This window comes from Triticum urartu, chromosome 1 (genome assembly GCF_003073215.2).
Source record: "Triticum urartu cultivar G1812 chromosome 1, Tu2.1, whole genome shotgun sequence".
NCBI lineage: Eukaryota > Viridiplantae > Streptophyta > Magnoliopsida > Poales > Poaceae > Triticum > Triticum urartu.
This window is the reverse complement of record NC_053022.1, coordinates 481,024,887-481,049,677: the sequence shown is the minus strand read 5'-3', so window position 1 is coordinate 481,049,677 and position 24,791 is coordinate 481,024,887. Positions and strand designations below refer to the sequence as shown.

General features: G+C 46.4%; 2 protein-coding genes across 2 annotated transcripts; both read left to right on the top strand.

The window, feature by feature from the left end:
• Positions 1-15,630: 15,630 nt before the first annotated feature.
• Positions 15,631-17,499, top strand: LOC125520860 (40S ribosomal protein S15a-1). The gene is made up of 4 exons (XM_048685899.1): positions 15,631-15,782; positions 16,743-16,886; positions 16,963-17,123; positions 17,252-17,499. The coding sequence occupies exons 2-4, from the start codon at positions 16,754-16,756 to the stop codon at positions 17,348-17,350; spliced, it is 393 nt and encodes a 130-aa protein (XP_048541856.1). The 5' UTR covers positions 15,631-15,782; positions 16,743-16,753; the 3' UTR covers positions 17,351-17,499.
• A 2,422-nt stretch (positions 17,500-19,921) lies between these two features.
• On the top strand, positions 19,922-23,060 carry LOC125520850 (ras-related protein RABE1c). Its single transcript, XM_048685887.1, has 9 exons — positions 19,922-20,080; positions 20,192-20,333; positions 21,551-21,623; positions 21,723-21,823; positions 21,956-22,021; positions 22,110-22,207; positions 22,340-22,402; positions 22,479-22,571; positions 22,663-23,060. Exons 2-9 carry the CDS (start codon positions 20,261-20,263, stop codon positions 22,738-22,740), a joined length of 645 nt encoding a protein of 214 aa, XP_048541844.1. The 5' UTR covers positions 19,922-20,080; positions 20,192-20,260; the 3' UTR covers positions 22,741-23,060.
• Positions 23,061-24,791: the final 1,731 nt, after the last annotated feature.

Genomic DNA, 24,791 nt, shown 5'->3' with positions numbered 1-24,791 from the left:
CTTGTGTTGGAGCGCTATGGTCGAAACGGGGGTCCTGTTCATCGGGAGGGGTGTGGCGTACCGCAAAACGGGACTCCACGGGATACTGTTCATCTCCACCGTCGACCTCCTCCAGCCTCCACGGGCTACCGTCGACCTCCTCCAGCCTCCACGGGCTCCTGTTCATCCAGCCTCCATCGCGCGCTACTCCACCGGCTACTGTTCAACCACCCCTCCACGGGCATCCCTCCATCGTCTACTGTTCATCCAGCCCTCCACACCACGAGGTCCTGTTCAACCACCCCTCCACGGGCACCCCTCCATCGTCTACTGTTCATCCAGCCCTCCAGCACACCACGGGGTCCTGTTCATCCAGAGGCAACGCCACCGCTCACTGTTCATCCAAACCCCCCCCCCCCCCCCCCCGCGCAACGCTCACCGTTCATCCCAGAGACAACATCGATCGGCTTCAGTTAGCAGCAGTAGAGAAGGAATCGCTCGATCGGGTTCAGTTAACAGCCATCGATCGATCGCTCGGGTTCAGTAACGCGTAGCCTGCAGTGCAATCGCTCGGGTTCAGTTAGAGCCCAACGCCTCGCTCGGGTTCAGTTAGAGCCAATGCCTCGCACATACGTGCGTACATGTATGAGAGAAACGCGCATCGCTCGGCCCCCGACCTCCCACCATAACCGGGAACTCTCCGAAATTTTCTTCCCCCTCGCTTCTACCACGGTTTTTTCCACCAAGGACAGCCCAAAGAATGTCATGCAGCTGTGTCTCCGGCCCGCCCAGGGCAAAAAGCCCATTTTCTGTCATGATTTTTTGTCATAAAAGTAGGAGCCCACCACATCTATGATGATACCGGGTTTTGTCACAATTATCCTCATAGAAGTGTCATATGTATGATAGGAAAAAATTTCGTTCGACCCAAAATGTCACAGATGTGTCATTTTTAGTAGTGCACATCACAACATGCCCTGCAAAAACAAGTTAGACATCCTATACTTTGTTGTTGCAAGTTTTACGTGTCTGCTACGGGCTGAGCAAGAACCGTTCTTACCTATGCATCAAAACCACAATGATAGTTCGTCAAGTTAGTGTTGTTTTAACCTTCTCAAGGACCGAGCGTAGCCACACTCGGTTCAACTAAAGTTGGAGAAACTGACACCTCCCAGCCACCTGTGTGCAAAGCACGTCGGTTGAACCAGTCTCGTGTAAGCGTACACGTAATGTCGGTCTGGGCCGCTTCATCCAACAATACCGCCGAACCAAAGTATGACATGTTGGTAAGCAGTATGACTTGTATCGCCCACAACTCACTTGTGTTCTACTCGCGCATATAACATCAACGCATAAACCCTGGCTCGGATGCCAATGTTGGGGAACGTAGTAATTTAAAAAAAATCCCTACGCACACACAGGATCATGGTGATGCATAGCAATGAGAGGGAAGAGTGTGTCCACGTACCCTCGTAGACCGAAAGCGGAAGCGTTAGCACAACGCGGTTGATGTAGTCGTACGTCTTCACGATCCGACCGATCAAGTACCGAACGCACGGCACCTCCGAGTTCTGCACACGTTCAACCCGATGACGTCCCTCGAACTCCGATCCAGCCGAGTTTTGAGGGGGAGTCCTGTCAGCACGACGGCGTGGTGACGATGTTGATGTTCTACCGTCGCAGGGCTTCGCCTAAGCACCGCTACGATATTATCGAGGTGGACTATGGTGGAGAGGGGCACCGCACACGGCTAAAAGATCTAAGAGATCAATTGTTGTCTCTATGGGGTGCCCCTCTCCTCCGTATATAAAGGAGGGGAGGGGAGGGCCGGCCAAGGGGAGGAGGCGCGCCCAAGGGAGGACTCCTCTTTTTCCTATTTGGAGAGGGAGAGGGAAGGAAGAGGAAGGGGGGAGGAAGGAAAGGGGGCGGCCCCCTTCCCAATTTGGATTGGGCTTGGGGGGGCGCCCCCTCCCTTGCTCCTTTCCCCTCCTTTCCACTAAAGCCCATTAAGGCCCATATACCTCCCGGGGGGTTCCAATAACTTCCCTCTGCTCCAGTAGTATCCCGATCTCACCCGGAACCATTCCGGTATCCAAACACAGGCTTCCAATATATCAATCTTTATGTCTCGAACATTTCGAGACTCATCGTCATGTCCATGATCACATCCGGGACTCCGAACTACCTTCAGTACATCAAAAACCATAAACTCATAATATAACTGTCATCGAACTTTAAGCGTGCGGACCCTACGGGTTCGAGAACTATGTAGACATGACCGAGACACGTCTCCGGTCAATAACCAATAGCGGAACCTGGATGCTCATATTGGCTCCTACATATTCTACGAAGATCTTTATCGGTCAAACCGCATAACAACATACATTGTTCCTTTTGTCATCGGTATGTTACTTGCCCGAGATTCGATCGTCGGTATCTCAGTACCTAGTTCAATCTCGTTACCGGCAAGTCTCTTTACTTGTTCCGTAGCACATCATCCTGCAACTAACTCATTAGTTGCAATGCTTGCAAGGCTTAAGTGATGTGTATTACTGAGTGGGCCCAGAGATACCTCTCCGATAATCGGAGTGACAAATCCTAATCTCGAAATACGCCAACCCAACAAGTACCTTCGGAGACACCTATAGAGCACCTTTATAATCACCCAGATACGTTGTGACGTTTGGTAGCACACAAAGTGTTCCTCCGGTAAATGAGAGTTGCATAATCTCATAGTCATAGGAACATGTATAAGTCATGAAGAAAGCAATAGCAATAAACTAAACGATCAAGTGCTAAGCTGACGGAATGGGTCAAGTCAATCACATCATTCTCCTAATGATGTGATCTCGTTAATCAAATGACAACTCATGTCTATGGTTAGGAAACTTAATCATCTTTGATTAACGAGCTAGTCAAGTAGAGGCATACTAGTGACACTATGTTTGTCTATGTATTCACACATGTATTATGTTTCCGGTTAATACAATTCTAGCATGAATAATAAACATTTATCATGAAATAAGGAAATAAATAATAACTTTATTATTGCCTCTAGGGCATATTTTCTTAAATGGGGAGGGTGATTTTGTTGCTTGGCATTTTGAAAAAATGGGATGTTCTCTGTTAAAAGTGCATACAAGATTGCACTTACTTTGAAGGATAAAAAAGAGGATGAGGGTCAATGTAGTGAGGCTGTGTTGCGGGAGAGGAAAATCTGGGATGTCATCTGGAAGGCTAATGTCCCTAAGAAGATTCGCATTTTTGCGTGGAGGGTTGCAACTAATAGCTTAGCTGTCCAGGTTAATAGAGTGTTGCATCACCAAACTTCTGTTATGATGTGCACTATTTGTGGAATGGAGGATGAAAGTACTTTTCATGCGCTTCTTAGGTGTGCGAAGGCAGTTGCGTTGCGGATGGCCATGAGGGACATTTGGCAGTTACCTACGGAGAATATCTTCAGATATACATGGTGTGATTGGTTTATTGTTCTTCTAAGTCAATTGAGGCCTGTCATGCGCGACCAAATTATTTTCATTTTCTGGAGAGCATGGCACTTGAGAAATGACTTGATATTTGGTAAAGGAAAGGAATCAGTAGCAGCTTCTGCTAGCTTTATGGAGAACTATTGGGCGTCTTATGCCGCATGTCACTCAGTGCCTCCAGTAGATTCGAAAAATAAAGGAAAAGGTCCAATGGATGAATTAAGATGGGCACTGTTGGGCAACGTAGTAATTGTTGGGGAACGTAGTAATTTCAAAAAAAATTCCTACGCACACGCAAGATCATGGTGATGCATAGCAACGAGAGGGGAGAGTGTTGTCTACGTACCCTCGTAGACCGAAGCGGAAGCGTTGACGCAACGTAGAGGAAGTAGTCGTACGTCTTCCCGGTCCAACCGATCCAAGCACCGTTACTCCGGCACCTCCGAGTTCTTGACACACGTACAGCTCGATGACGCACCCCGGGCTCTGATCCAGCAAAGCTTCGGGGAGGAGTTTCGTCAGCACGACGGCGTGGTGACGATCTTGATGTTCAACTGTCGCAGGGCTTCGCCTAAGCACCACTACAATATGATCGTGGTGTAATATCGTGGAGGGGGGCACCGCACACGGCTAAGGAACGATCACGAAGATCAACTTGTGTGTTCTAGGGTGCCCCCCTGCCCCCGTATATAAAGGAGCAAGGGGGAGGCCGGCCGGCCCTTGGGTGCGCCAATTAGAGGGGGGAGTCCTTCTCCTAGTGGGAATAGGACTCCCCTTTCCTAGTCCAACTAGGAAAGAGAGGGAGAGGGAGAGGGAAAGGGGGGCCGCCCCCCCCCCCCCCCCCCCCCCCCCCCCCCCCCCGCCTCCTAGTCCTATTCGGACTCCCCATGAGGGGGGGCGCGCCACCTCCTGGGCTGCTGCCATCTCTCTCCCCTCAGGCCCAATAAGGCCCATTACTTCCCCGGGGGGTTCCGGTAACCCCTCCGGCACTCCAGTTTTATCCGAAATCACTCGAAACAATTCTGGTGTCCGAATATAGTCGTCCAATATATCGATCTTTATGTCTCGACCATTTCGAGACTCCTCGTCATGTCCGTGATCACATCCGGGACTCCGAACAACCTTCGGTACATCAAAATACATAAACTCCTAATGAAACTTTCATCGTAACTTTAAGCGTGCGGACCCTACGGTTTGAGAACAATGTAGACATGACCGAGACACGTCTCCGGTCAATAACCAATAGCGGGACCTGGATGCCCATATTGGCTCCTACATATTCTACGAAGATCTTTATCGGTCAGACCGCATAACTACATACGTTGTTCCCTTTGTCATCGGTATGTTACTTGCGGCTCTAAGCTAGCAGCCATAGGTTATGGATCAAGTTAGAGCAATGGCCGTTCAGAGAAATGAGCAAGGCATTATGTAGTAGAGTGTTGATTGTGTAATCAACGTTACGAACGTTCCGAATACACTACACATAATGGCTCTCCCGGGTCTCTATGGAGAGGCAGTTTGCCTCACTGTTTAGGATTAGAGCTTTATGCGGTTGGGTTGTTGTACCTTTGGAGACACCTGTAGAGCTCCTTTATAATCACCCAGTTACGTTGTGACGTTTGGTAGCACACAAAGTGTTCCTCCGGTAAACGGGAGTTGCATAATCTCATAGTCATAGGAACATGTATAAGTCATGAAGAAAGCAATAGCAACATACTAAACGATCGGGTGCTAAGCTAATGGAATGGGTCATGTCAATCAGATCATTCAACTAATGATGTGATCCCGTTAATCAAATAACAACTCTTTGTCTATGGTTAGGAAACACAACCATCTTTGATTAACGAGCTAGTCAAGTAGAGGCATACTAGTGACACTTTGTTTGTCTATGTATTCACACATGTATTATGTTTCCGGTTAATACAATTCTAGTATGAATAATAAACATTTATCATGATATAAGGAAATAAATAATAACTTTATTATTGCCTCTAGGGCATATTTCCTTCAGTAATTTCAAAAAAAAATTCCTACGCACACGCAAGATCATGGTGACGCATAGCAACGAGAGGGGAGAGTGTGATCTACGTACCCTTGTAGATCGACAACGGAAGCGTTTGGTTGATGTAGTCGTATGTCTCCACGGCCCGACCGATCAAGCACCGAAACTACGGCACCTCCGAGTTCTAGCACACGTTCAGCTCGATGACGATCCTCGGACTCCGATCCAGCAAAGTGTCGGGGAAGAGTTCCGTCAGCACGACGGCGTGGTGACGACCTTGATGTACTACCGTCGCAGGGCTTCGCCTAAGCACCGCTACAATATTATCGAGGACTATGGTGGAAGGGGGCACCGCACACGGCTAAGAATATGATCACGTTGATGAACTTGTGTGTCTCTGGGGTGCCCCTGCCTCCGTATATAAAGGTTCAAGAGGGGGAGGCCGGCTGGCCATCATAGGGCGCACCGGGAGGAGTCCTACTCCCTCCGGGAGTAGGACTTTTCCCCCAATCCTAGTTGGAATAGGATTCGCGAGGTGGGAAAAGAGGGAGAGAGAAGGAGGGGGGCGCCGGCCCCCTCTCTCCTTGTCCTATTCGAACTAGGGGGGAGGGGCGCGCGGCCCAGCCCTGGCCGCCTCTCCTCTTCTTCCACTAAGGCCCACTAAGGCCTATATAGCTCCCGGGGGGTTCCGGTAACCTCCCGGTACTCCGGTAAAATCCCGATTTCACCCGGAACACTTCCGATATCCAAACACAGGCTTCCAATATATCAATCTTTATGTCTCGACCATTTCGAGACTCCTCGTCATGTCCGTGATCTCATCAGGGACTCCGAACAACCTTCGGTACATCAAAACGTATAAACTCATAACATAACTGTCATCGAAACCTTAAGCGTGCGGACCCTACGGGTTCGAGAACAATGTAGACATGACCGAGACACGTCTCCGGTCAATAACCAATAGCGGGACCTGGATGCCCATATTGGTTCCTACATATTCTACGAAGATCTTTTATCGGTCAGACCGCATAACAACATACGTTGTTCCCTTTGTCATCGGTATGTTACTTGCCCGAGATTCGATCGTCGGTATTCAATACCTAGTTCAATCTCGTTACCGGCAAGTCTCTTTACTCGTTCCATAATACATCATCCCGCAACTAACTCATTAGTTGCAATGCTTGCAAGGCTTAAGTGATGTGCATTACCGAGAGGGCCCAGAGATACCTCTCCGACGATCGGAGTGACAAATCCTAATCTCGAAATACGTCAACCCAACATGTACCTTTGGAGACACCTGTAGAGCACCTTTATAATCACCCAGTTACGTTGTGACGTTTGGTTGCACACAAAGTGTTCCTCCGGCACACGGGAGTTACATAATCTCATAGTCATAGGAACATGTATAAGTCATGAAGAAAGCAATAGCAACATACTAAACGATCGGGTGCTAAGCTAATGGAATGGGTCATGTCAATCAGATCATTCAACTAATGATGTGATCCCGTTAATCAAATGACAACTCTTTTGTCCATGGTTAGGAAACATAACCATCTTTGATTAACGAGCTAGTCAAGTAGAGGCATACTAGTGACACTCTGTTTGTCTATGTATTCACACATGTATTATGTTTCCGGTTAATACGATTCTAGCATGAATAATAAACTTTTATCATGATATAAGGAAATAAATAATAACTTTATTATTGCCTCTAGGGCATATTTCCTTCAGTCTCCCACTTGCACTAGAGTCAATAATCTAGATTACACAGTAATGATTCTAACACCCATGGAGCTTTGGTGTTGATCATGTTTTGCTCGTGGAAGAGGCTTAGTCAACGGGTCTGCTACATTCAGCTCCGTATGTATCTTGCAAATCTCTATGTCTCCCACTTGGACTAGATCCCGGATGGAATTGAAGCGTCTTTTGATGTGCTTGGTTCTTTTGTGAAACCTGGATTCCTGCGCCAAGGCAATTGCACTAGTATTGTCACAAAAGATTTTCATTGGACCCGATGCACTAGGTATGACACCTAGATCTGATATGAACTCCTTCATACAGACTCCTTCGTTTGCTGCTTCCGAAGCAACTATGTACTCCGCTTCACATGTAGATCCCGCCACGACGCTTTGTTTAGAACTGCACCAACTGACAGCTCCACCGTTTAATGTAAACACGTATCCGGTTTGCGATTTAGAATCGTCCGGATCAGTGTCAAAGCTTGCATCAACGTAACCGTTTATGATGAGCTCTTTGTCACCTCCATATACGAGAAACATATCCTTAGTCCTTTTCAGGTACTTCAGGATGTTCTTGACCGCTGTCCAGTGATCCACTCCTGGATTACTTTGGTACCTCCCTGCTAGACTTATAGCAAGGCACACATCAGGTCTGGTACACAGCATTGCATACATGATAGAGCCTATGGCTGAAGCATAGGGAACATCTTTCATTTTCTCTCTATCCTCTGCAGTGGTCGGGCATTGAGTCTGACTCAACTTCACACCTTGTAACACAGGCAAGAACCCTTTCTTTGTTTGATCCATTTTGAACTTCTTCAAAATCTTGTCAAGGTATGTGCTTTGTGAAAGTCCAATTAAGCGTCTTGATCTATCTCTATAGATCTTAATGCCTAATATGTAAGCAGCTTCACCGAGGTCTTTCATTGAAAAACTCTTATTCAAGTATCCCTTTATGCTATCCAGAAATTCTATATTATTTCCAATCAGTAATATGCCATCCACATATAATATTAGAAATGCTACAGAGCTCCCACTCACTTTCTTGTAAATACAGGCTTCTCCGAAAGTCTGTATAAAACCAAATGCTTTGATCACACTATCAAAGCATTTATTCCAACTTCGAGAGGCTTGCACTAGTCCATAAATGGATCGCTGGAGCTTGCACACTTTGTTAGCTCCCTTTGGATCGACAAAACCTTCCGGTTGCATCATATACAACTCTTCTTCCAGAAATACATTCAGGAATGCAGTTTTGACATCCATCTGCCAAATTTTATAATCATAAAATGCGGCAATTGCTAACATGATTCGGACAGACTTAAGCATCGCTACGGGTGAGAAGGTCTCATCGTAGTCAACCCCTTGAACTTGCCGAAACCCTTTTGCGACAAGTCGAGCTTTGTAGATAGTAACATTACCGTCAGCGTCAGTCTTCTTCTTGAAGATCCATTTATTCTCAATTGCTTGCCGATCATCGGGCAAGTCAACCAAAGTCCATACTTTGTTCTCATACATGGATCCCATCTCAGATTTCATGGCTTCAAGCCATTTTGCGGAATCTGGGCTCACCATCGCTTCTTCATAGTTCATAGGTTCATCATGATCTAGCAGCATCACTTCCAGAACAGGATTACCATACCACTCTGGCGCAGATCTCACTCTGGTTGATCTACGAGGTTCAGTAGTATCTTGTCCTGAAGTTTCATGATCATTATCATTAGCTTCCTCACTAATTGGTGTAGGTGTCGCAGAAACAGGTTTCTGTGATGTACTACTTTCCAATACGGGAGCAGGTACAGTTACCTTTTCAAGTTCTACTTTCCTCCCACTCACATCTTTCGAGAGAAACTCCTTCTCCAGAAAGTTTCCGAACTTAGCAACAAAAGTCTTGCCTTTGGATCTGTGATAGAAGGTGTATCCAATAGTTTCCTTTGGATATCCTATGAAGACACATTTCTCCGATTTGGGTTCGAGCTTATCAGGTTGAAGCTTTTTCACATAAGCATCGCAGCCCCAAACTTTTAGAAACGACAACTTTGGTTTCTTGCCAAACCATAGTTCATAAGGCGTCGTCTCAACGGATTTTGATGGTGCCCTATTTAACGTGAATGCGGCCGTCTCTAAAGCATAACCCCAAAACGATAGCGGTAAATCAGTAAGAGACATCATAGATCGCACCATATCCAGTAATGTACGATTACGACGTTCGGACACACCATTACGTTGTGGTGTTCCGGGTGGCGTGAGTTGCGAAACTATTCCGCATTGTTTCAAATGTACACCAAACTCGTAACTCAAATATTCTCCTCCACAATCAGATCGTAGAAACTTTATTTTCTTGTTACGATGATTTTCAACTTCACTCTGAAATTCTTTGAACCTTTCAAATGTTTCAGACTTATGCTTCATTAAGTAGATATACCCATATCTGCTTAAGTCATCTGTGAAGGTGAGAAAATAACGATATCCGCCACGAGCCTCAATATTCATCGGACCACATACATCTGTATGTATGATTTCCAACAAATCTGTTGCTCTCTCCATAGTACCGGAGAACGGTGTTTTAGTCATCTTGCCCATGAGGCACGGTTCGCAAGTACCAAGTGATTCATAATCAAGTGGTTCCAAAAGTCCATCAGTATGGAGTTTCTTCATGCGCTTTACACCGATATGACCTAAACGACAATGCCACAAATAAGTTGCACTATCATTATCAACTCTGCATCTTTTGGTTTCAACATTATGAATATGTGTGTCACTACTATCGAGATTCATCAAAAATAGACCACTCTTCAAAGGTGCATGACCATAAAAGATATTACTCATATAAATAGAACAACCATTATTCTCTTATTCAAATGAATAACCGTCTCACATTAAACAAGATCCAGATATAATGTTCATGCTCAACGCTGGCACCAAATAACAATTATTTAGGTCTAATACTAATCCCGAAGGTAGATGTAGAGGTAGCGTGCCGACCGCGATCACATCGACTTTGGAACCGTTTCCCACGCGCATCGTCACCTCATCCTTAGCCAATCTTCGCTTAATCCGTAGTCCCTGTTTCGAGTTGCAAATATTAGCAACAGAACCAGTATCAAATACCCAGGTGCTACTGCGAGCATTAGTAAGGTACACATCAATAACATGTATATCACATATACCTTTGTTCACCTTGCCATCCTTCTTATCCGCCAAATACTTGGGGCAGTTCCGCTTCCAGTGACCAGTCTGCTTGCAGTAGAAGCACTCAGTTTCACGCTTAGGTCCAGACTTGGGTTTCTTCTCTTAAGCAGCAACTTGCTTGCTGTTCTTCTTGAAGTTCCCCTTCTTCTTCCCTTTGCCCTTTTTCTTGAAACTAGTGGTCTTGTTGACCATCAACACTTGATGCTCCTTTTTGATTTCTACCTCCGCAGCTTTCAGCATTGCGAAGAGCTCGGGAATAGTCTTATTCATCACTTGCATATTATAGTTCATCACGAAGCTCTTGTAGCTTGGTGGCAGTGATTGGAGAATTTTGTCAATGACGCAATCATCTGGAAGATTAACTCCCATCTGAATCAAGTGATTATTATACCCAGACATTTTGAGTATATGCTCACTGACAGAACTGTTCTCCTCCATCTTGCAGCTATAGAACTTATTGGAGACTTCATATCTCTCAATCCGGGCATTTGCTTGAAATATTAACTTCAACTCCTGGAACATCTCATATGCTCCATGACGTTCAAAACGTCGTTGAAGTCCCGATTCTAAGCCGTAAAGCATGGCACACTGAACTATCGAGTAGTCATCAGCTTTGCTCTGCCAGACGTTCATAACATCTGGTGTTGCTCCAGCAGTAGGCCTGGCACCCAGTGGTGCTTCCAGGACGTAATTCTTCTGTGCAGCAATGAGGATAATCCTCAAGTTACGGACCCAGTCCATGTAATTGCTACCATCATCTTTCAACTTTGCTTTCTCAAGGAACGCATTAAAATTCAACGGAACAACAGCACGGGCCATCTATCTACAATCAAACATACATAAGCAAGATACTATCAGGTACTAAGTTCATGATAAATTTAAGTTCAATTAATCAAATTACTTAAAGAACTCCCACTTAGATAGACATCCCTCTAATCCTTTAAGTGATCACGTGATCCAAATCAACTAAACCATGTCCGATCATCACGTGAGATGGAGTAGTTTCATTGGTGAACATCACTATGTTGATCATATCTACTATATGATTCACGCTCGACCTTTTGGTCTCCGTGTTCCGAGGCCATATCTGCATATGCTTGGCTCGTCAAGTATAACCTGAGTATTCCGCGTGTGCAACTGTTTTGCACCCGTTGTATTTGAACGTAGAGCCTATCACACCCGATCATCACATGGTGTCTCAGCACGAAGAACTTTCGCAACGGTGCATACTCAGGGAGAACACTTGATAATTTTAGTGAGAGATCATCTTATAATGCTACCGTCAATCAAAGCAAGATAAGATGCATAAAAGATAAACATCACATGCAATCAATATAAGTGATATGATATGGCCATCATCATCTTGTGCCTGTGATCTCCATCTCCGAAGCACCGTCATGATCACCATCATCACCGGTGCGACACCTTGATCTCCATCGTAGCATCATTGTCGTCTCACCAATCTTATGCTTCCACGACTATCGCTACCGCTTAGTGATAAAGTAAAGCATTACAACGCGGTTGCATTGCATACAATAAAGCGACAACCATATGGCTCCTGCCAGTTGCCGATAACTCGGTTACAAAACATGATCATCTCATACAATAAAATTTAGCATCATGTCTTGACCATATCACATCACAACATGCCCTGCAAAAACAAGTTAGACGTCCTCTACTTTGTTGTTGCAAGTTTTACGTGGCTGCTACGGGCTTAAGCAAGAAACAATCTTACCTACGCATCAAAACCACAACGATAGTTTGTCAAGTTGGTGCTGTTTTAACCTTCGCAAGGACCGGGCGTAGCCACACTTGGTTCAACTAAAGTTGGAGAAACTGTCACCCGCAAGCCACCTATGTGCAAAGCACGTCGGGAGAACCGGTCTCGCGTAAGCGTACGCGTAATGTCGGTCCGGGCCGCTTCGTCCAACAATACCGCCGAACCAAAGTATGACATGCTGGTAAGCAGTATGACTTATATCACCCACAACTCACTTGTGTTCTACTCGTGCATATAACATCAACACATAAAACCTAGGCTCGGATGCCACTGTTGGGCAACGTAGTAATTTCAAAAAAATTCCTACGCACACGCAAGATCATGGTGATGCATAGCAACGAGAGGGGAGAGTGTGATCTACGTACCCTTGTAGATCGACAACGGAAGCGTTTGGTTGATGTAGTCGTATGTCTCCACGGCCCGACCGATCAAGCACCGAAACTACGGCACCTCCGAGTTCTAGCACACGTTCAGCTCGATGACGATCCTCGGACTCCGATCCAGCAAAGTGTCGGGGAAGAGTTCCGTCAGCACGACGGCGTGGTGACGACCTTGATGTACTACCGTCGCAGGGCTTCGCCTAAGCACCGCTACAATATTATCGAGGACTATGGTGGAAGGGGGCACCGCACACGGCTAAGAATATGATCACGTTGATGAACTTGTGTGTCTCTGGGGTGCCCCTGCCTCCGTATATAAAGGTTCAAGAGGGGGAGGCCGGCTGGCCATCATAGGGCGCACCGGGAGGAGTCCTACTCCCTCCGGGAGTAGGACTTTTCCCCCAATCCTAGTTGGAATAGGATTCGCGAGGTGGGAAAAGAGGGAGAGAGAAGGAGGGGGGCGCCGGCCCCCTCTCTCCTTGTCCTATTCGAACTAGGGGGGAGGGGCGCGCGGCCCAGCCCTGGCCGCCTCTCCTCTTCTTCCACTAAGGCCCACTAAGGCCTATATAGCTCCCGGGGGGTTCCGGTAACCTCCCGGTACTCCGGTAAAATCCCGATTTCACCCGGAACACTTCCGATATCCAAACACAGGCTTCCAATATATCAATCTTTATGTCTCGACCATTTCGAGACTCCTCGTCATGTCCGTGATCTCATCAGGGACTCCGAACAACCTTCGGTACATCAAAACGTATAAACTCATAACATAACTGTCATCGAAACCTTAAGCGTGCGGACCCTACGGGTTCGAGAACAATGTAGACATGACCGAGACACGTCTCCGGTCAATAACCAATAGCGGGACCTGGATGCCCATATTGGTTCCTACATATTCTACGAAGATCTTTTATCGGTCAGACCGCATAACAACATACGTTGTTCCCTTTGTCATCGGTATGTTACTTGCCCGAGATTCGATCGTCGGTATTCAATACCTAGTTCAATCTCGTTACCGGCAAGTCTCTTTACTCGTTCCATAATACATCATCCCGCAACTAACTCATTAGTTGCAATGCTTGCAAGGCTTAAGTGATGTGCATTACCGAGAGGGCCCAGAGATACCTCTCCGACGATCGAAGTGACAAATCCAATCTCGAAATACGTCAACCCAACATGTACCTTTGGAGACACCTGTAGAGCACCTTTATAATCACCCAGTTACGTTGTGACGTTTGGTTGCACACAAAGTGTTCCTCCGGCACACGGGAGTTACATAATCTCATAGTCATAGGAACATGTATAAGTCATGAAGAAAGCAATAGCAACATACTAAACGATCGGGTGCTAAGCTAATGGAATGGGTCATGTCAATCAGATCATTCAACTAATGATGTGATCCCGTTAATCAAATGACAACTCTTTTGTCCATGGTTAGGAAACATAACCATCTTTGATTAACGAGCTAGTCAAGTAGAGGCATACTAGTGACACTCTGTTTGTCTATGTATTCACACATGTATTATGTTTCCGGTTAATACAATTCTAGCATGAATAATAAACTTTTATCATGATATAAGGAAATAAATAATAACTTTATTATTGCCTTTAGGGAATATTTCCTTCAGGCACCTGATAATGTGGGAGCTAAGGCGGATTGGACTCCCCCACCAACTGGTTTTTAAAGATTAATGTTGACGCAAGCTTTGTAGAGAGCATCAAAGAAGCAAGTGTCGGTGTGGTGGTTAGGAATGCGGCTGGGGAAGTCATTGTCTCTTCTTGGGACTTCTCGTGTCAAAGTGTGGAGGAAGCAGAGCTAAGGGCATGCATTGCTGGTCTATACATAGGTATACCTCTCCACAATCCTATTATTTTAGAGACTGATTGTGCATTCATTGTGACGACTCTTGCAACAGAGAACCTTGATAGGTCATCGTTGGTTGATTTGAAGAAGGAAGCACTGAGCTTATCTAAGCTGATAAACAACTTTCAAATGGCTAAGATTAGTCGATCTGCCAATGTGGTGGCTCATCTAATAGCAAAACTTAGTTTTGACAATAGATTCGATTGTATTCTTGTTAATGATGTACCGCCCTGTGTGGTGAATTTTGTATGGAATGATTGTAAGTTTCGCTCTGGTTAATTAATGTAAGGTGGTGTTAAAAAAATTGTTATTTTTTTGGCAGAAAACTTAATCTTATCTTTGTATAATTTGACTAAGCCTTTTAGGAACCATGTTTTTTTCCTATTTCTTTGAATCAAACACCCAGTTCTGCAAATTTATGTGTTTTTATATATCTTTGTTTTACACATCCAATCCTACCATGTCCTTACATTCTTCATATTCCCATTTTGATGAAATGTTATGAATCAAAGAGTCCCTTGGTGGTGAAATCATTCTACTTTACAGTGCATGACGGTGTAAAGGCGTGTATAATAGTGCTATGCTAGGAGTTTCATCTCTTAATTAAGGAAGGATTAGCAACAACATATCGCAACATATATTCAGGGATATATAGTTATTAGACATAAAACCAAAAGACAATCCGTTTTACATATTTTTTTTGTCTTCTATAGATTACGTGTGGTGAGGCTAAGATAAGATCGACTTATCAACCACTAAGTGAATTGGGAACTGAGCGCAACTCGAATGGTTAGGTTTCTCGTGGTAGAACCAGCCCATCAGGATTGGTCCCAAACTTGGTACCAGTGCTCACATTTTCCTGATTTATTCCCAGACTTTTCGATGATGTTCATCTAGTGGGAGGAGACGTTCACGTTGACTAGGAAGACTCAGAGGAGATCATAGGAGTAGGGTGTATGTGTATATGTTCACATGGGATATGAATGAGTGTATGTGCGTGTACGTGGGCATTTGTGTTGTACTGTGTTAAAAAAAAACCAACCCAAGTGAATTGTCATTCCTTACGGCCACTCAACATGTCCCACATGTCATCTCTCCACACCAAGAACCGTCGCTCAAATATCCAAGCAGCAAAGGGCCAAACCGCAAATGCCCGCGTCCATCTAGGGCACCCACCCCTCGAGGCGATCGACCACCGTCCAACCCAGATCCAACGGGCGCGCACCCATCCGCTCCCCTTTTTTAACACCTCAAAACCCTACCTCGGGCTGTTTCTCTCCCCGCCGTCGCCTTCCTCCCTCGCCCTCGCCTCCCCGCCGCCCCCCCCCCAAAGCCGAGAGCTCCCGGCTTCTCCCCCCTACGAGGTACGTCTCCCCCTCTCCGTCCCCTCCTCGCCCCCCTCGCGCGTAGAGATCCTTCGGGCCAGGGCAGGCGTTGAAGGTGTTTGCTCCCTCTGTGCCATCGTGCCCACTCTTACTGATCAGATCCTTGGTTTTGGTAGTTGTTTATGTGCATGTTCTTGCTTGTTTTGTCTATCCGGTGCAAAGCAAGTGCAGCTTCGGGTGTGATGATGAATTAAGATGTTCTAGATCCTAGGATCACGGGTCCGCTGCGACTGTGTAGAGTAGATCCCGTAGTTTCATCCCGTGAATGGCACCAGTCAAATTATTGGGCGTGTTTTTGCCATCATAGAGATTGAAGAGTGAAATATGTTCTATTGCGGATCAATGACAGGGGGTACTGATCTGTGACATCTGTCTCCACAATTGCTGCCGAGTTGTTCCGAAACCTGCCATAGAGGGAAACAAAATGTTTAATCTCAAGTAGTCGGTTTGGGCCACCATGGATTTTGGGAGGCCCCTTTGTGGCATATTTAGCTGTTGTGTTATGCTTTGCTAGGGTTTACTGCCTACATTATATCTGTTTCATGAGCACTTTAGGAAACCATTTACATGACAGTCTGTCCTACTGTTTAAGTTTGTGGTTTGCTTCTGTGTTAGCAAGTCCAAGTAGGTGTGTTATAAAGTAGTGGTGCCAAACTAAGCTTTGATGTTTACGTTTGCCAATTTTTCATTTCCTTACCAGTCTTGTAAACCATGATGGTTTAGATGAATTATGGAGTTCCACCTAGATTTATTTTATGTGCTGCGCTTACTTCTGTACTGTCACAATTTGACATGCTGTCTCCCAGTGTCAGTTTAGCTGCAATTCAGAAACCAATCTTGCCACTCATTACTCTTTGCATCTGATCATATTGTTTTAAACTTAGCTGAAACGTGTGCATTTTAGTGTGGTCTTACAAATCTTTGTGCCTGTCTCTGTAGGTTAGGTAAGGATGGTGAGGGTTAGCGTCCTGAACGATGCTCTCAAGAGCATGTACAACGCTGAGAAGCGTGGCAAGAGGCAGGTCATGATCAGGCCCTCCTCAAAGGTGATCATCAAGTTCCTCATCGTCATGCAGAAGCACGGTTAGTTCCATTTCTGCCATGTTCTATATGCAACTATCCCATAGCATGGATTACTCACTGCCTTTTTTTTCTGCAGGTTACATTGGTGAGTTTGAGTATGTTGATGACCACAGATCTGGCAAGATTGTTGTGGAGTTGAACGGGAGACTGAACAAGTGTGGAGTCATCAGTCCCCGCTTTGATGTTGGTGTCAAGGAGATTGAGGGGTGGACCGCCAGGCTGCTTCCATCTCGTCAGGTCAGCTTCTTTGCTTGTTCATTTCACTGCAAACTGTGTAGCATTGCCATATTTTGAGCTCACAATCTGTAACGACTCTTCCAAGTTATTACCATCATTATAACCAAGTTTACCTGTTTGAACTGCAGTTTGGCTACATCGTCCTGACAACCTCTGCTGGCATCATGGATCACGAGGAAGCCAGGAGGAAGAACGTTGGTGGCAAAGTGCTAGGCTTTTTCTACTGAGCGGAAATTTTGTGAAAGTTGTATTTCAGACCGGTGTGATAGGATGTTATCTCAGGACATCAAGGTTGTCTACTTTTTGCCTGCATAGCTGCTATGCCTTTGTTATGTTATGTTGGATTCGGTTAATTATGAGATGCACTTTCGAACTTCGGGTCTTGCCTGCGATGGATTATGACTTTGAAGATGCCATTCGTGCCCTATGTCATGTGTGTTTGCTAGCCTGTGCTGCATTTCTGATTGTGCATACCATGCACATGCAGGGATATTTATAGTCCGTCTGGATCTTGAGTATGATATTTGTTATCTGTATTTTGTCTCTGTTTTGGCTGGAGAGATTTTTGTTGATTGCTTTTTTTGTGTGGGGGATGTTCGGTGTTTGCTTCTCCATATGTATCTGCCATTTTGTATGCCTCTAGTAGCTGGAAGAATCTTATTTGGTGGACAATTGTAGTGCTTCTCAACCCTAAAATTTATATGCTTCTCTCAACATAGCATAAGCACATTGTTATTGGATCTTTGTTTGTCTATGAAGGCGGCCACTTCCACACGCTTATTTAAATCATTGGGATTTATTTACGATTTCTCCGTTAACCAGTCTTTCAAGCTTCTATTATTATTCAGAAAAACAGCGAGTAAACATCTCTCACAATATTAGAGTCTCAAGGACTAAGCCTTGCATGTGCCATGGGCCATTGACACGGAACCGGTCTAGTTGTCCAGAACTGGTCTCGTCTGGGCATGAGCTGTTTGTTTGGAGGCACTTGCGTTAGTTGGGTTATTATCGTCACACTTGACGGACCCAGACGCCGTTAGCCGCCGGTGCTCAGCCGGTAACCTCACCGGAGTGTTTCGATTTGACCGTCCGCGGAGCAACCTTTTGCGTGCTGCAACAGCACTCACTAGCAAAAGAATCCGGCAACTCAACATTTGCAAGCCATGGTGGCATGGGGGCTGCGTGACCACCACCCACACAAAGGGCGCTCGTCGTGGAGTTGAAAGGAAGCCAGTGCTGTTCCCTTTTATCTCCTCCGCTCCATCAAAAAGAATGGCCGAGGCCGCCGACTCCTTATGCTTGGCACTGCATACATTGTTCCCCTTTCTCCTCCTTACATGCACTGAAACGAGAGTGAACATTTGGTAAAGTTGATTGAGTGATAGTTGCAAGCATCTGATCTAGCTTTTGCTCGCAACTGATTCCGAGAGCCCTCTTGCGGTTACAGTGGTTCTCGAAAGCTCGCCGCTCTCAGGTTGTGTGTTTTTCGCACACCCAATGTCGTTTCGATACATCCTTTCTGTTCGACAGTCAGAATAAAAGTTTTAGTTTTGGAAAGTGGTTTCGACACAAGTTACACATCATACTTACATACCGATGACCACATCAGCCTTGAAACAATGGTGAGTGCATATGCACATGTGCTTAATGAAAAAGAGCAACGTTGCGTCGCGAATAGATGTCGTCTTGTAGCTTTGAGGTGCTTCGGTTGTTTCTACCGCCCTTCCGCATGACTTCAAGGGAGCACTTACATTGTGCAAACACCGGCTGGTATCAGAAACAAACCTTTGCTTTTGCTTCAGGGAAAGATCTCTCAGGCACCCGTGCAAAGCACCCGCCGTTATACAGTGCCTAAGCGATCCAAATTCTTCGTGAAAAGAAAACACAATACAATTCATGAAAGCTTTGTGCCTGTTTCCTTTAACATAGTACAAACCAAGCGCTCATATAAACAAGACGAGACTTGCTTGCTCCCTCAACGTGCTTCCATCCGTGCTCCCGCATACGTGGCATGATTTAATTGGAACAAAATAAGGCCCGGCCCCACCCCCTTAAAATCAGGGGGTAGATGATTAGATTAGAAAGAAAAAGGAGAAAAAGACAGCCGTAGGATGGAGTGGGAGCACGGATGGGAGTATGGCGAGGGAGCAGGCAAGCCGGATCCCATATAAACACGCATGGGCACCTTAACAAGATTTGCCGGCATATTATTTTGAGATTTTACGAAGTCACCGTAGGCGCCTGGTAGTCGACGGGAACATTCCTCCCACTGAACACGTATCACCGAAAATCCTGAAATAAATCTAGGATAAATGCGAGCATCAGGACTTGAACCTTGGTGGACTGGGGATACCGCTGCCCTCCTAGCTATCCAATTACATGTTGGTTCTCGCCTTGTGCTTGGTTTGAAGGTAGTTTTCGTGTGGAAATTTCACACATCTCATGGTAGCATTTCAAGTCAGAATTTGGAAAGTTTGGCACAACCATTTTGTCGCTCCTCTTGAACCAGAAGGCAGAAACGCAAGCGCTCTCTCACACACACACTTGATCGCCACACGTATATATACACCCAAAGTTCCATCCGATCTGGCAGACACGCGGGTCCTTGGCAGGCAGAGGCATGCGCCTGCCCCACAGGTCCGCGTCTCCAGGGCCGTTTCACGCGGCGCGACCCGCACACCGCATAGGGTCACCGGTCGGTGGCCGCGCGGGCGGGCAGAAGCACTGTCTTCCAATCCAAGCGAGGCGGCCCGACCCGACGGACGCACCACGCAGCGTCGAATCGTGGAAGCACAAAAACAAAACTGAGGAGGCCGACGAATCAAACCAGCCACCATTTAACCCCCCACGTCAAAAAAATCGATTTCGCCGTCCTCCTCGCCTCGCCCCCGCCCCCGCCCCCTCCCCCCCCAGATCCGCCACCGCCCGCGCCCCGATCCCCGCCCCCTCGTCTGCCGGTGCGCGCCGATCCCGCCCCCCCGCGCCGCCCTCCGGCCCGCCTCGCGCGCCGTCGAGGCCCCGCCAGCCAGCCATTATTCCTCGCGCCTGACGCTCGTTTTGGCTCGCAGGTCGGGGGATCAGCACCAGCGCCGATCGAGGGGTAGGAGGAGGACGAGGAGGAGGCGGGTGCGCGCGACATGGCTGCGCCGCCGGCGAGGGCCCGGGCCGACTACGACTACCTCATCAAGCTCCTCCTCATCGGGGACAGCGGTTCGTGCCCCCCCGCTAGATCTCTCCCCCCTCTCTCACCTTCCGCCGCGCGGCTACTGCGCTCGCGCTCGTGTTGGATCACGGTTCGATTGGCCGCGTGGACCAAGCGGATCTCGCAGGGATTCGTCATTTACGTTGCCTGCGGACGAATTCGTGTGCTTCCTCTTCCATTTGTAGCGCCAGGGCGAGGGGAATGTTTCCTCAATAGCCTCTGCCTGCTTCCTGTTCGGAGCATGCTATTATTGTGCGTACAAGCATCCGTTGCTGGCTTTAGGATGAGGTGCTCGCTATGTCCTAGCATGCATTAGTTTCTGATGCAAAATCGGGAGAATTTCGAGCTAGGAGAGCGGATAGGTTGCGTGTTGCAGCTATTTTTCATTCAATTTTATGGATGGACATTCAATTGGGAACTTGTGGTTGGAGGAGCATTGGAAACGGTCCAGCTTATGGAATGGTGCTTTCACACTCCTTGCTTGGTAGATTAAGCATCAAGACTTGTTTAAGAGAGATATTGAGGGGCAGGCTTAACTTTATCATCTGTGCTTGTTTGTATAGTTTACAAGGCCGGACAGAGAACAGGCCACACAATCATTTAGCATTCTTTTGCTGCTCCTGCTGTATGGTAAAGAGGTTAAGAATGTGTAGCTTGAAATATAAGTTACCTTGGAGCATGTCAAAGATGCCTCCTTTTGGTGTTAGGCTGGTCACAATGGGCAAGAACATAGTCTAGTACTTACACACTTCCCTAGACTATGTTACTACCTCCACAGTGGGTAGGAACATCTATGTAGTGTCATGCAACAATGTATTTATTAGGTTATAGACTCATTGTTTCTTGGAGTGTGTGATGTTCCGGTAACTTAGCTAGTTACCACAAGCACCTCTCTCTTCATTAAATATGTGACACATAAGCAAAGTTGTATTGGAGTGTGTGATGTTACTCCTAAGTTCCTCCCCATTGTGACCAGCCTTATATGTGCTGTTATGTGACTAGCTAGTAGACGCCATAGATTGAACGGCAATGCGTTGCCCAGAGTTGATAGAGATAGAGATAGAGGGAGTCTCTTGCTTCCCAGAGGGGATGATCAGGGGCAACTAATAATAATTCTTTTATTCTGTACTTATTTTTTCTGTAGCCAGTGGCATGTTTGCTAGTGAAGCTTTATATTTACTATTGTCTGACAAGGACTCTTATTTCTCCAATTTTCCGTGTGTAGGTGTTGGCAAGAGTTGCCTCCTTCTGCGGTTCTCTGATGGCTCCTTCACTACGAGCTTTATTACCACGATCGGGTTGGTCTTTTTGTTGTTGGGAGGATTGTACTGCTCAAGTGGAAGCTAGGACACTTCCTTATGTTGCCCTACACTAATTCTTATCATTTGTTCGTGTAGTATTGACTTTAAGATCAGAACAATAGAGCTGGATCAGAAACGTATTAAGCTACAAATATGGGACACGGCTGGTCAAGAACGTTTCCGGACTATTACCACTGGTATGAATAATGATTGTTCCAATCTGCTATACTGTTTGCTGTGAAGTTATTGTGATAGAATTACTAAGAGGAAATGCTGTATATGCGTAATGTTTCTGACCAACTAAACTTCATTTCTTTATTATATTTCAGCGTATTACCGTGGAGCCATGGGTATCCTGCTTGTTTATGATGTCACCGATGAGTCATCTTTCAACAGTACCGTCTTCTTACTTGTGTACACCCCCTAATGCTTCCATTTTGATGTCTTTTGCCTTTATTGACCTTTGGTTCACTGGATACACAGACATAAGGAACTGGATCCGGAACATCGAGCAGCATGCCTCTGACAATGTCAACAAAATTTTGATTGGCAACAAGGCTGATATGGATGAGAGTAAAAGGGTATGTGTCCACGAATCCCCTCCCCCTTTTTTTGTTCTTGTAGTAGTATTCTATAATATTTGACTAGGCCTTACTTTGTATTATAGGTTCGAAATCACTAGTTAAATGGTTTATTTTCAATTGTTTCTCCAGGCTGTACCTACTGCGAAGGGGCAAGCTTTGGCTGATGAATACGGCATCAAGTTCTTTGAAACTGTATGTTGCTTGTCAAATTGGTTGATCGTTCCAGTGGAGAGTAGTCTTTCTAATTTCATTGTGTGCTGTCTTTCAGAGTGCCAAGACAAACCTCAACGTGGAGCAAGTTTTCTTCTCCATTGCCCGCGACATTAAGCAGAGGCTTGCTGAGACCGATTCCAAGCCTGAGGTACAGATGATAACTCTACTCAATTACATCTTACGTCCGGGTCTCCACCATCTTGTTTGGCGCCCTGAGGGATTTGTTCTCCACTTTGCAGGACAAGACCATCAAGATTAACAAGGCAGAAGGCGGCGACGCCCCGGCAGCTTCGGGGTCTGCCTGCTGTGGCTCTTAAGGGACGAGTCAGTGTGTCCGTGATCATTGTTTATTTGACATCATTCGGTTCCTGCTGCTTGTCTGTTATAGGAAGAATGTCAATCAAGAAGAAAATTATGACTTATGATACAGATCTGGTTGTACTTATATTCGCTTCCCATTCTTTGAAGCAACTACCCTTGCCTTTGACGTAGCTGTTGCCATTGCTGGGAGCTATTGTACGCTGGATTTCAGTCCGTTGAACCTCTCGCTACAGTGTGTAATGATTTCAAATCCATGCTGTTGGCTTGCTGCTGTTTCTTTCCGAGCAATCAATATGCATGGAATAACTTGTTGTGATGCTGTGGTGTGAGCTCTTATGCTGTTCTTGCATGTATACAAGTAGTTGACGTGAGAATGAGACCTCTTACCTTTTTACTGCTCCCTCTGTTCCTAAATATAAGTCTTTTTAGAGATTTCAAATGGACTACAACATACGGATGTATATAGACATATTTTAAAGTGTAGATTTATTCATTTTGCTCCGTATTTAGTTATTTGTTGAAATCTCTAAAAGGACTTATATTTGGGTACGGAGGGAGTAGTTGGCTGGAATTTTAATAAATTTCAATTCCTGTAGCCTTCTGATCAACAATCAACTGTGTTATCTCGTACCTCCTTTCGGATTTAACTGTCACTGAAATGCGTGTATCTAGACAAGTTTCAGTGTGCAGATTCACTCATTTGAACGACCGTTGCTTCCGAAGTGTGTAGATTCACTCATTTGAACGACAGTTAGTTCTAATGGAGGGAGTACTATGTATTAGTCGCAGTGGTATATTTTTCTGTTCTGCAACTTAAAATGAGTACTTCCTCCGTTTATTTTTATAAGTCATTTCAGACAAGTGAAATTATGTTGTTTTGTACACTGTCTAAAACATCTACAAAGCCTTATAAAAATGAACAGAGGGAGTACTAAAATTGCAATTCAAACAAGCGAGAAATAGCAACACTAATAAAAAGCACGGTTCGACAAAGAGAGCAGAACAGTAAAGGGTGAGAGATGTACTACCTCCGTTTCAAATTACTCGTCGCAGAAATGGATATAACTAGAACTAAATATATCTAGATACATCCATACCTGCGACATGTACTTCGAAACAGAGGGAGTACATGATTTGGAATTTTTAGGCATTTGGATTTGGAACTGAAATATTTGGGTATAGTAGACATATGTCACGGAACATTCACAAAATAAAATTCAGAATTTGTTGAAACATCAATCCTTTTTTTTTTTTGCCATGGTATTATGTGACACATTCACGGATTCCACCCTAGTAGCGGTCTCTGGGCTTCGCCGCTGGCCCTAGCATTCCTGCACTTTGCGCAGTTCTCCGCCTGCGCCAGGTTCAAGTCCAGGCAGATCTCGGCCGTGCAGCCGGCTCCAGCGCCGTCATCCTTCACGGACGTTGCCGCCATGGTGCCGTGCGCGTTCGCGTCGGCGTCGGCGTCGGCCATGTCACGGTGCCGCTTCATGTGCCCGCCGAGCGCCTGCCCGACAGCGAACTCCACGCCGCAGACGGGGCACCCGTGCGTCCTCGGCCTCGCCTCTCCACCGCGTGGCTCCAGCAGCCGGAGCCCGAGGGCGTCGCCGTCGCGCAGCCCGCTGGCGCTGGGGAGATGCCGCCCGTGGCTGGCCCGGTGCCCGCCCAGCGCCTGGTACGTCGGGAACCGCCTGCCGCACGTCCTGCACTCGAACACGCCGCCCCGGCTCGCGCCGCGCCGCGGCGACCCCGGGAGGCGCACCGGCGCGCCGGCCGGGTCGTTCCCGGTGCTCTCCGTCGCCCCGCGCCTCTTGCTCATGTCGATGTCGCTGCCACGGCGAACGAACGGTACGTGCTCCAGAGGCATGCAGTGCGGACGGCCATATATAGCGCAACGTACATGGATCCGAGGGTCCTCGAATTCGCCTGTGTTTACAGCTAGCTAGCCAGACTACTGTGCTCCTCCTGCAGGTCAAGGAGTGCACTGGAGACCTGGAGCAGAATGAGAATTTCTTGGGTTTCTAGATGTCGGTATGCATTTCCGTGT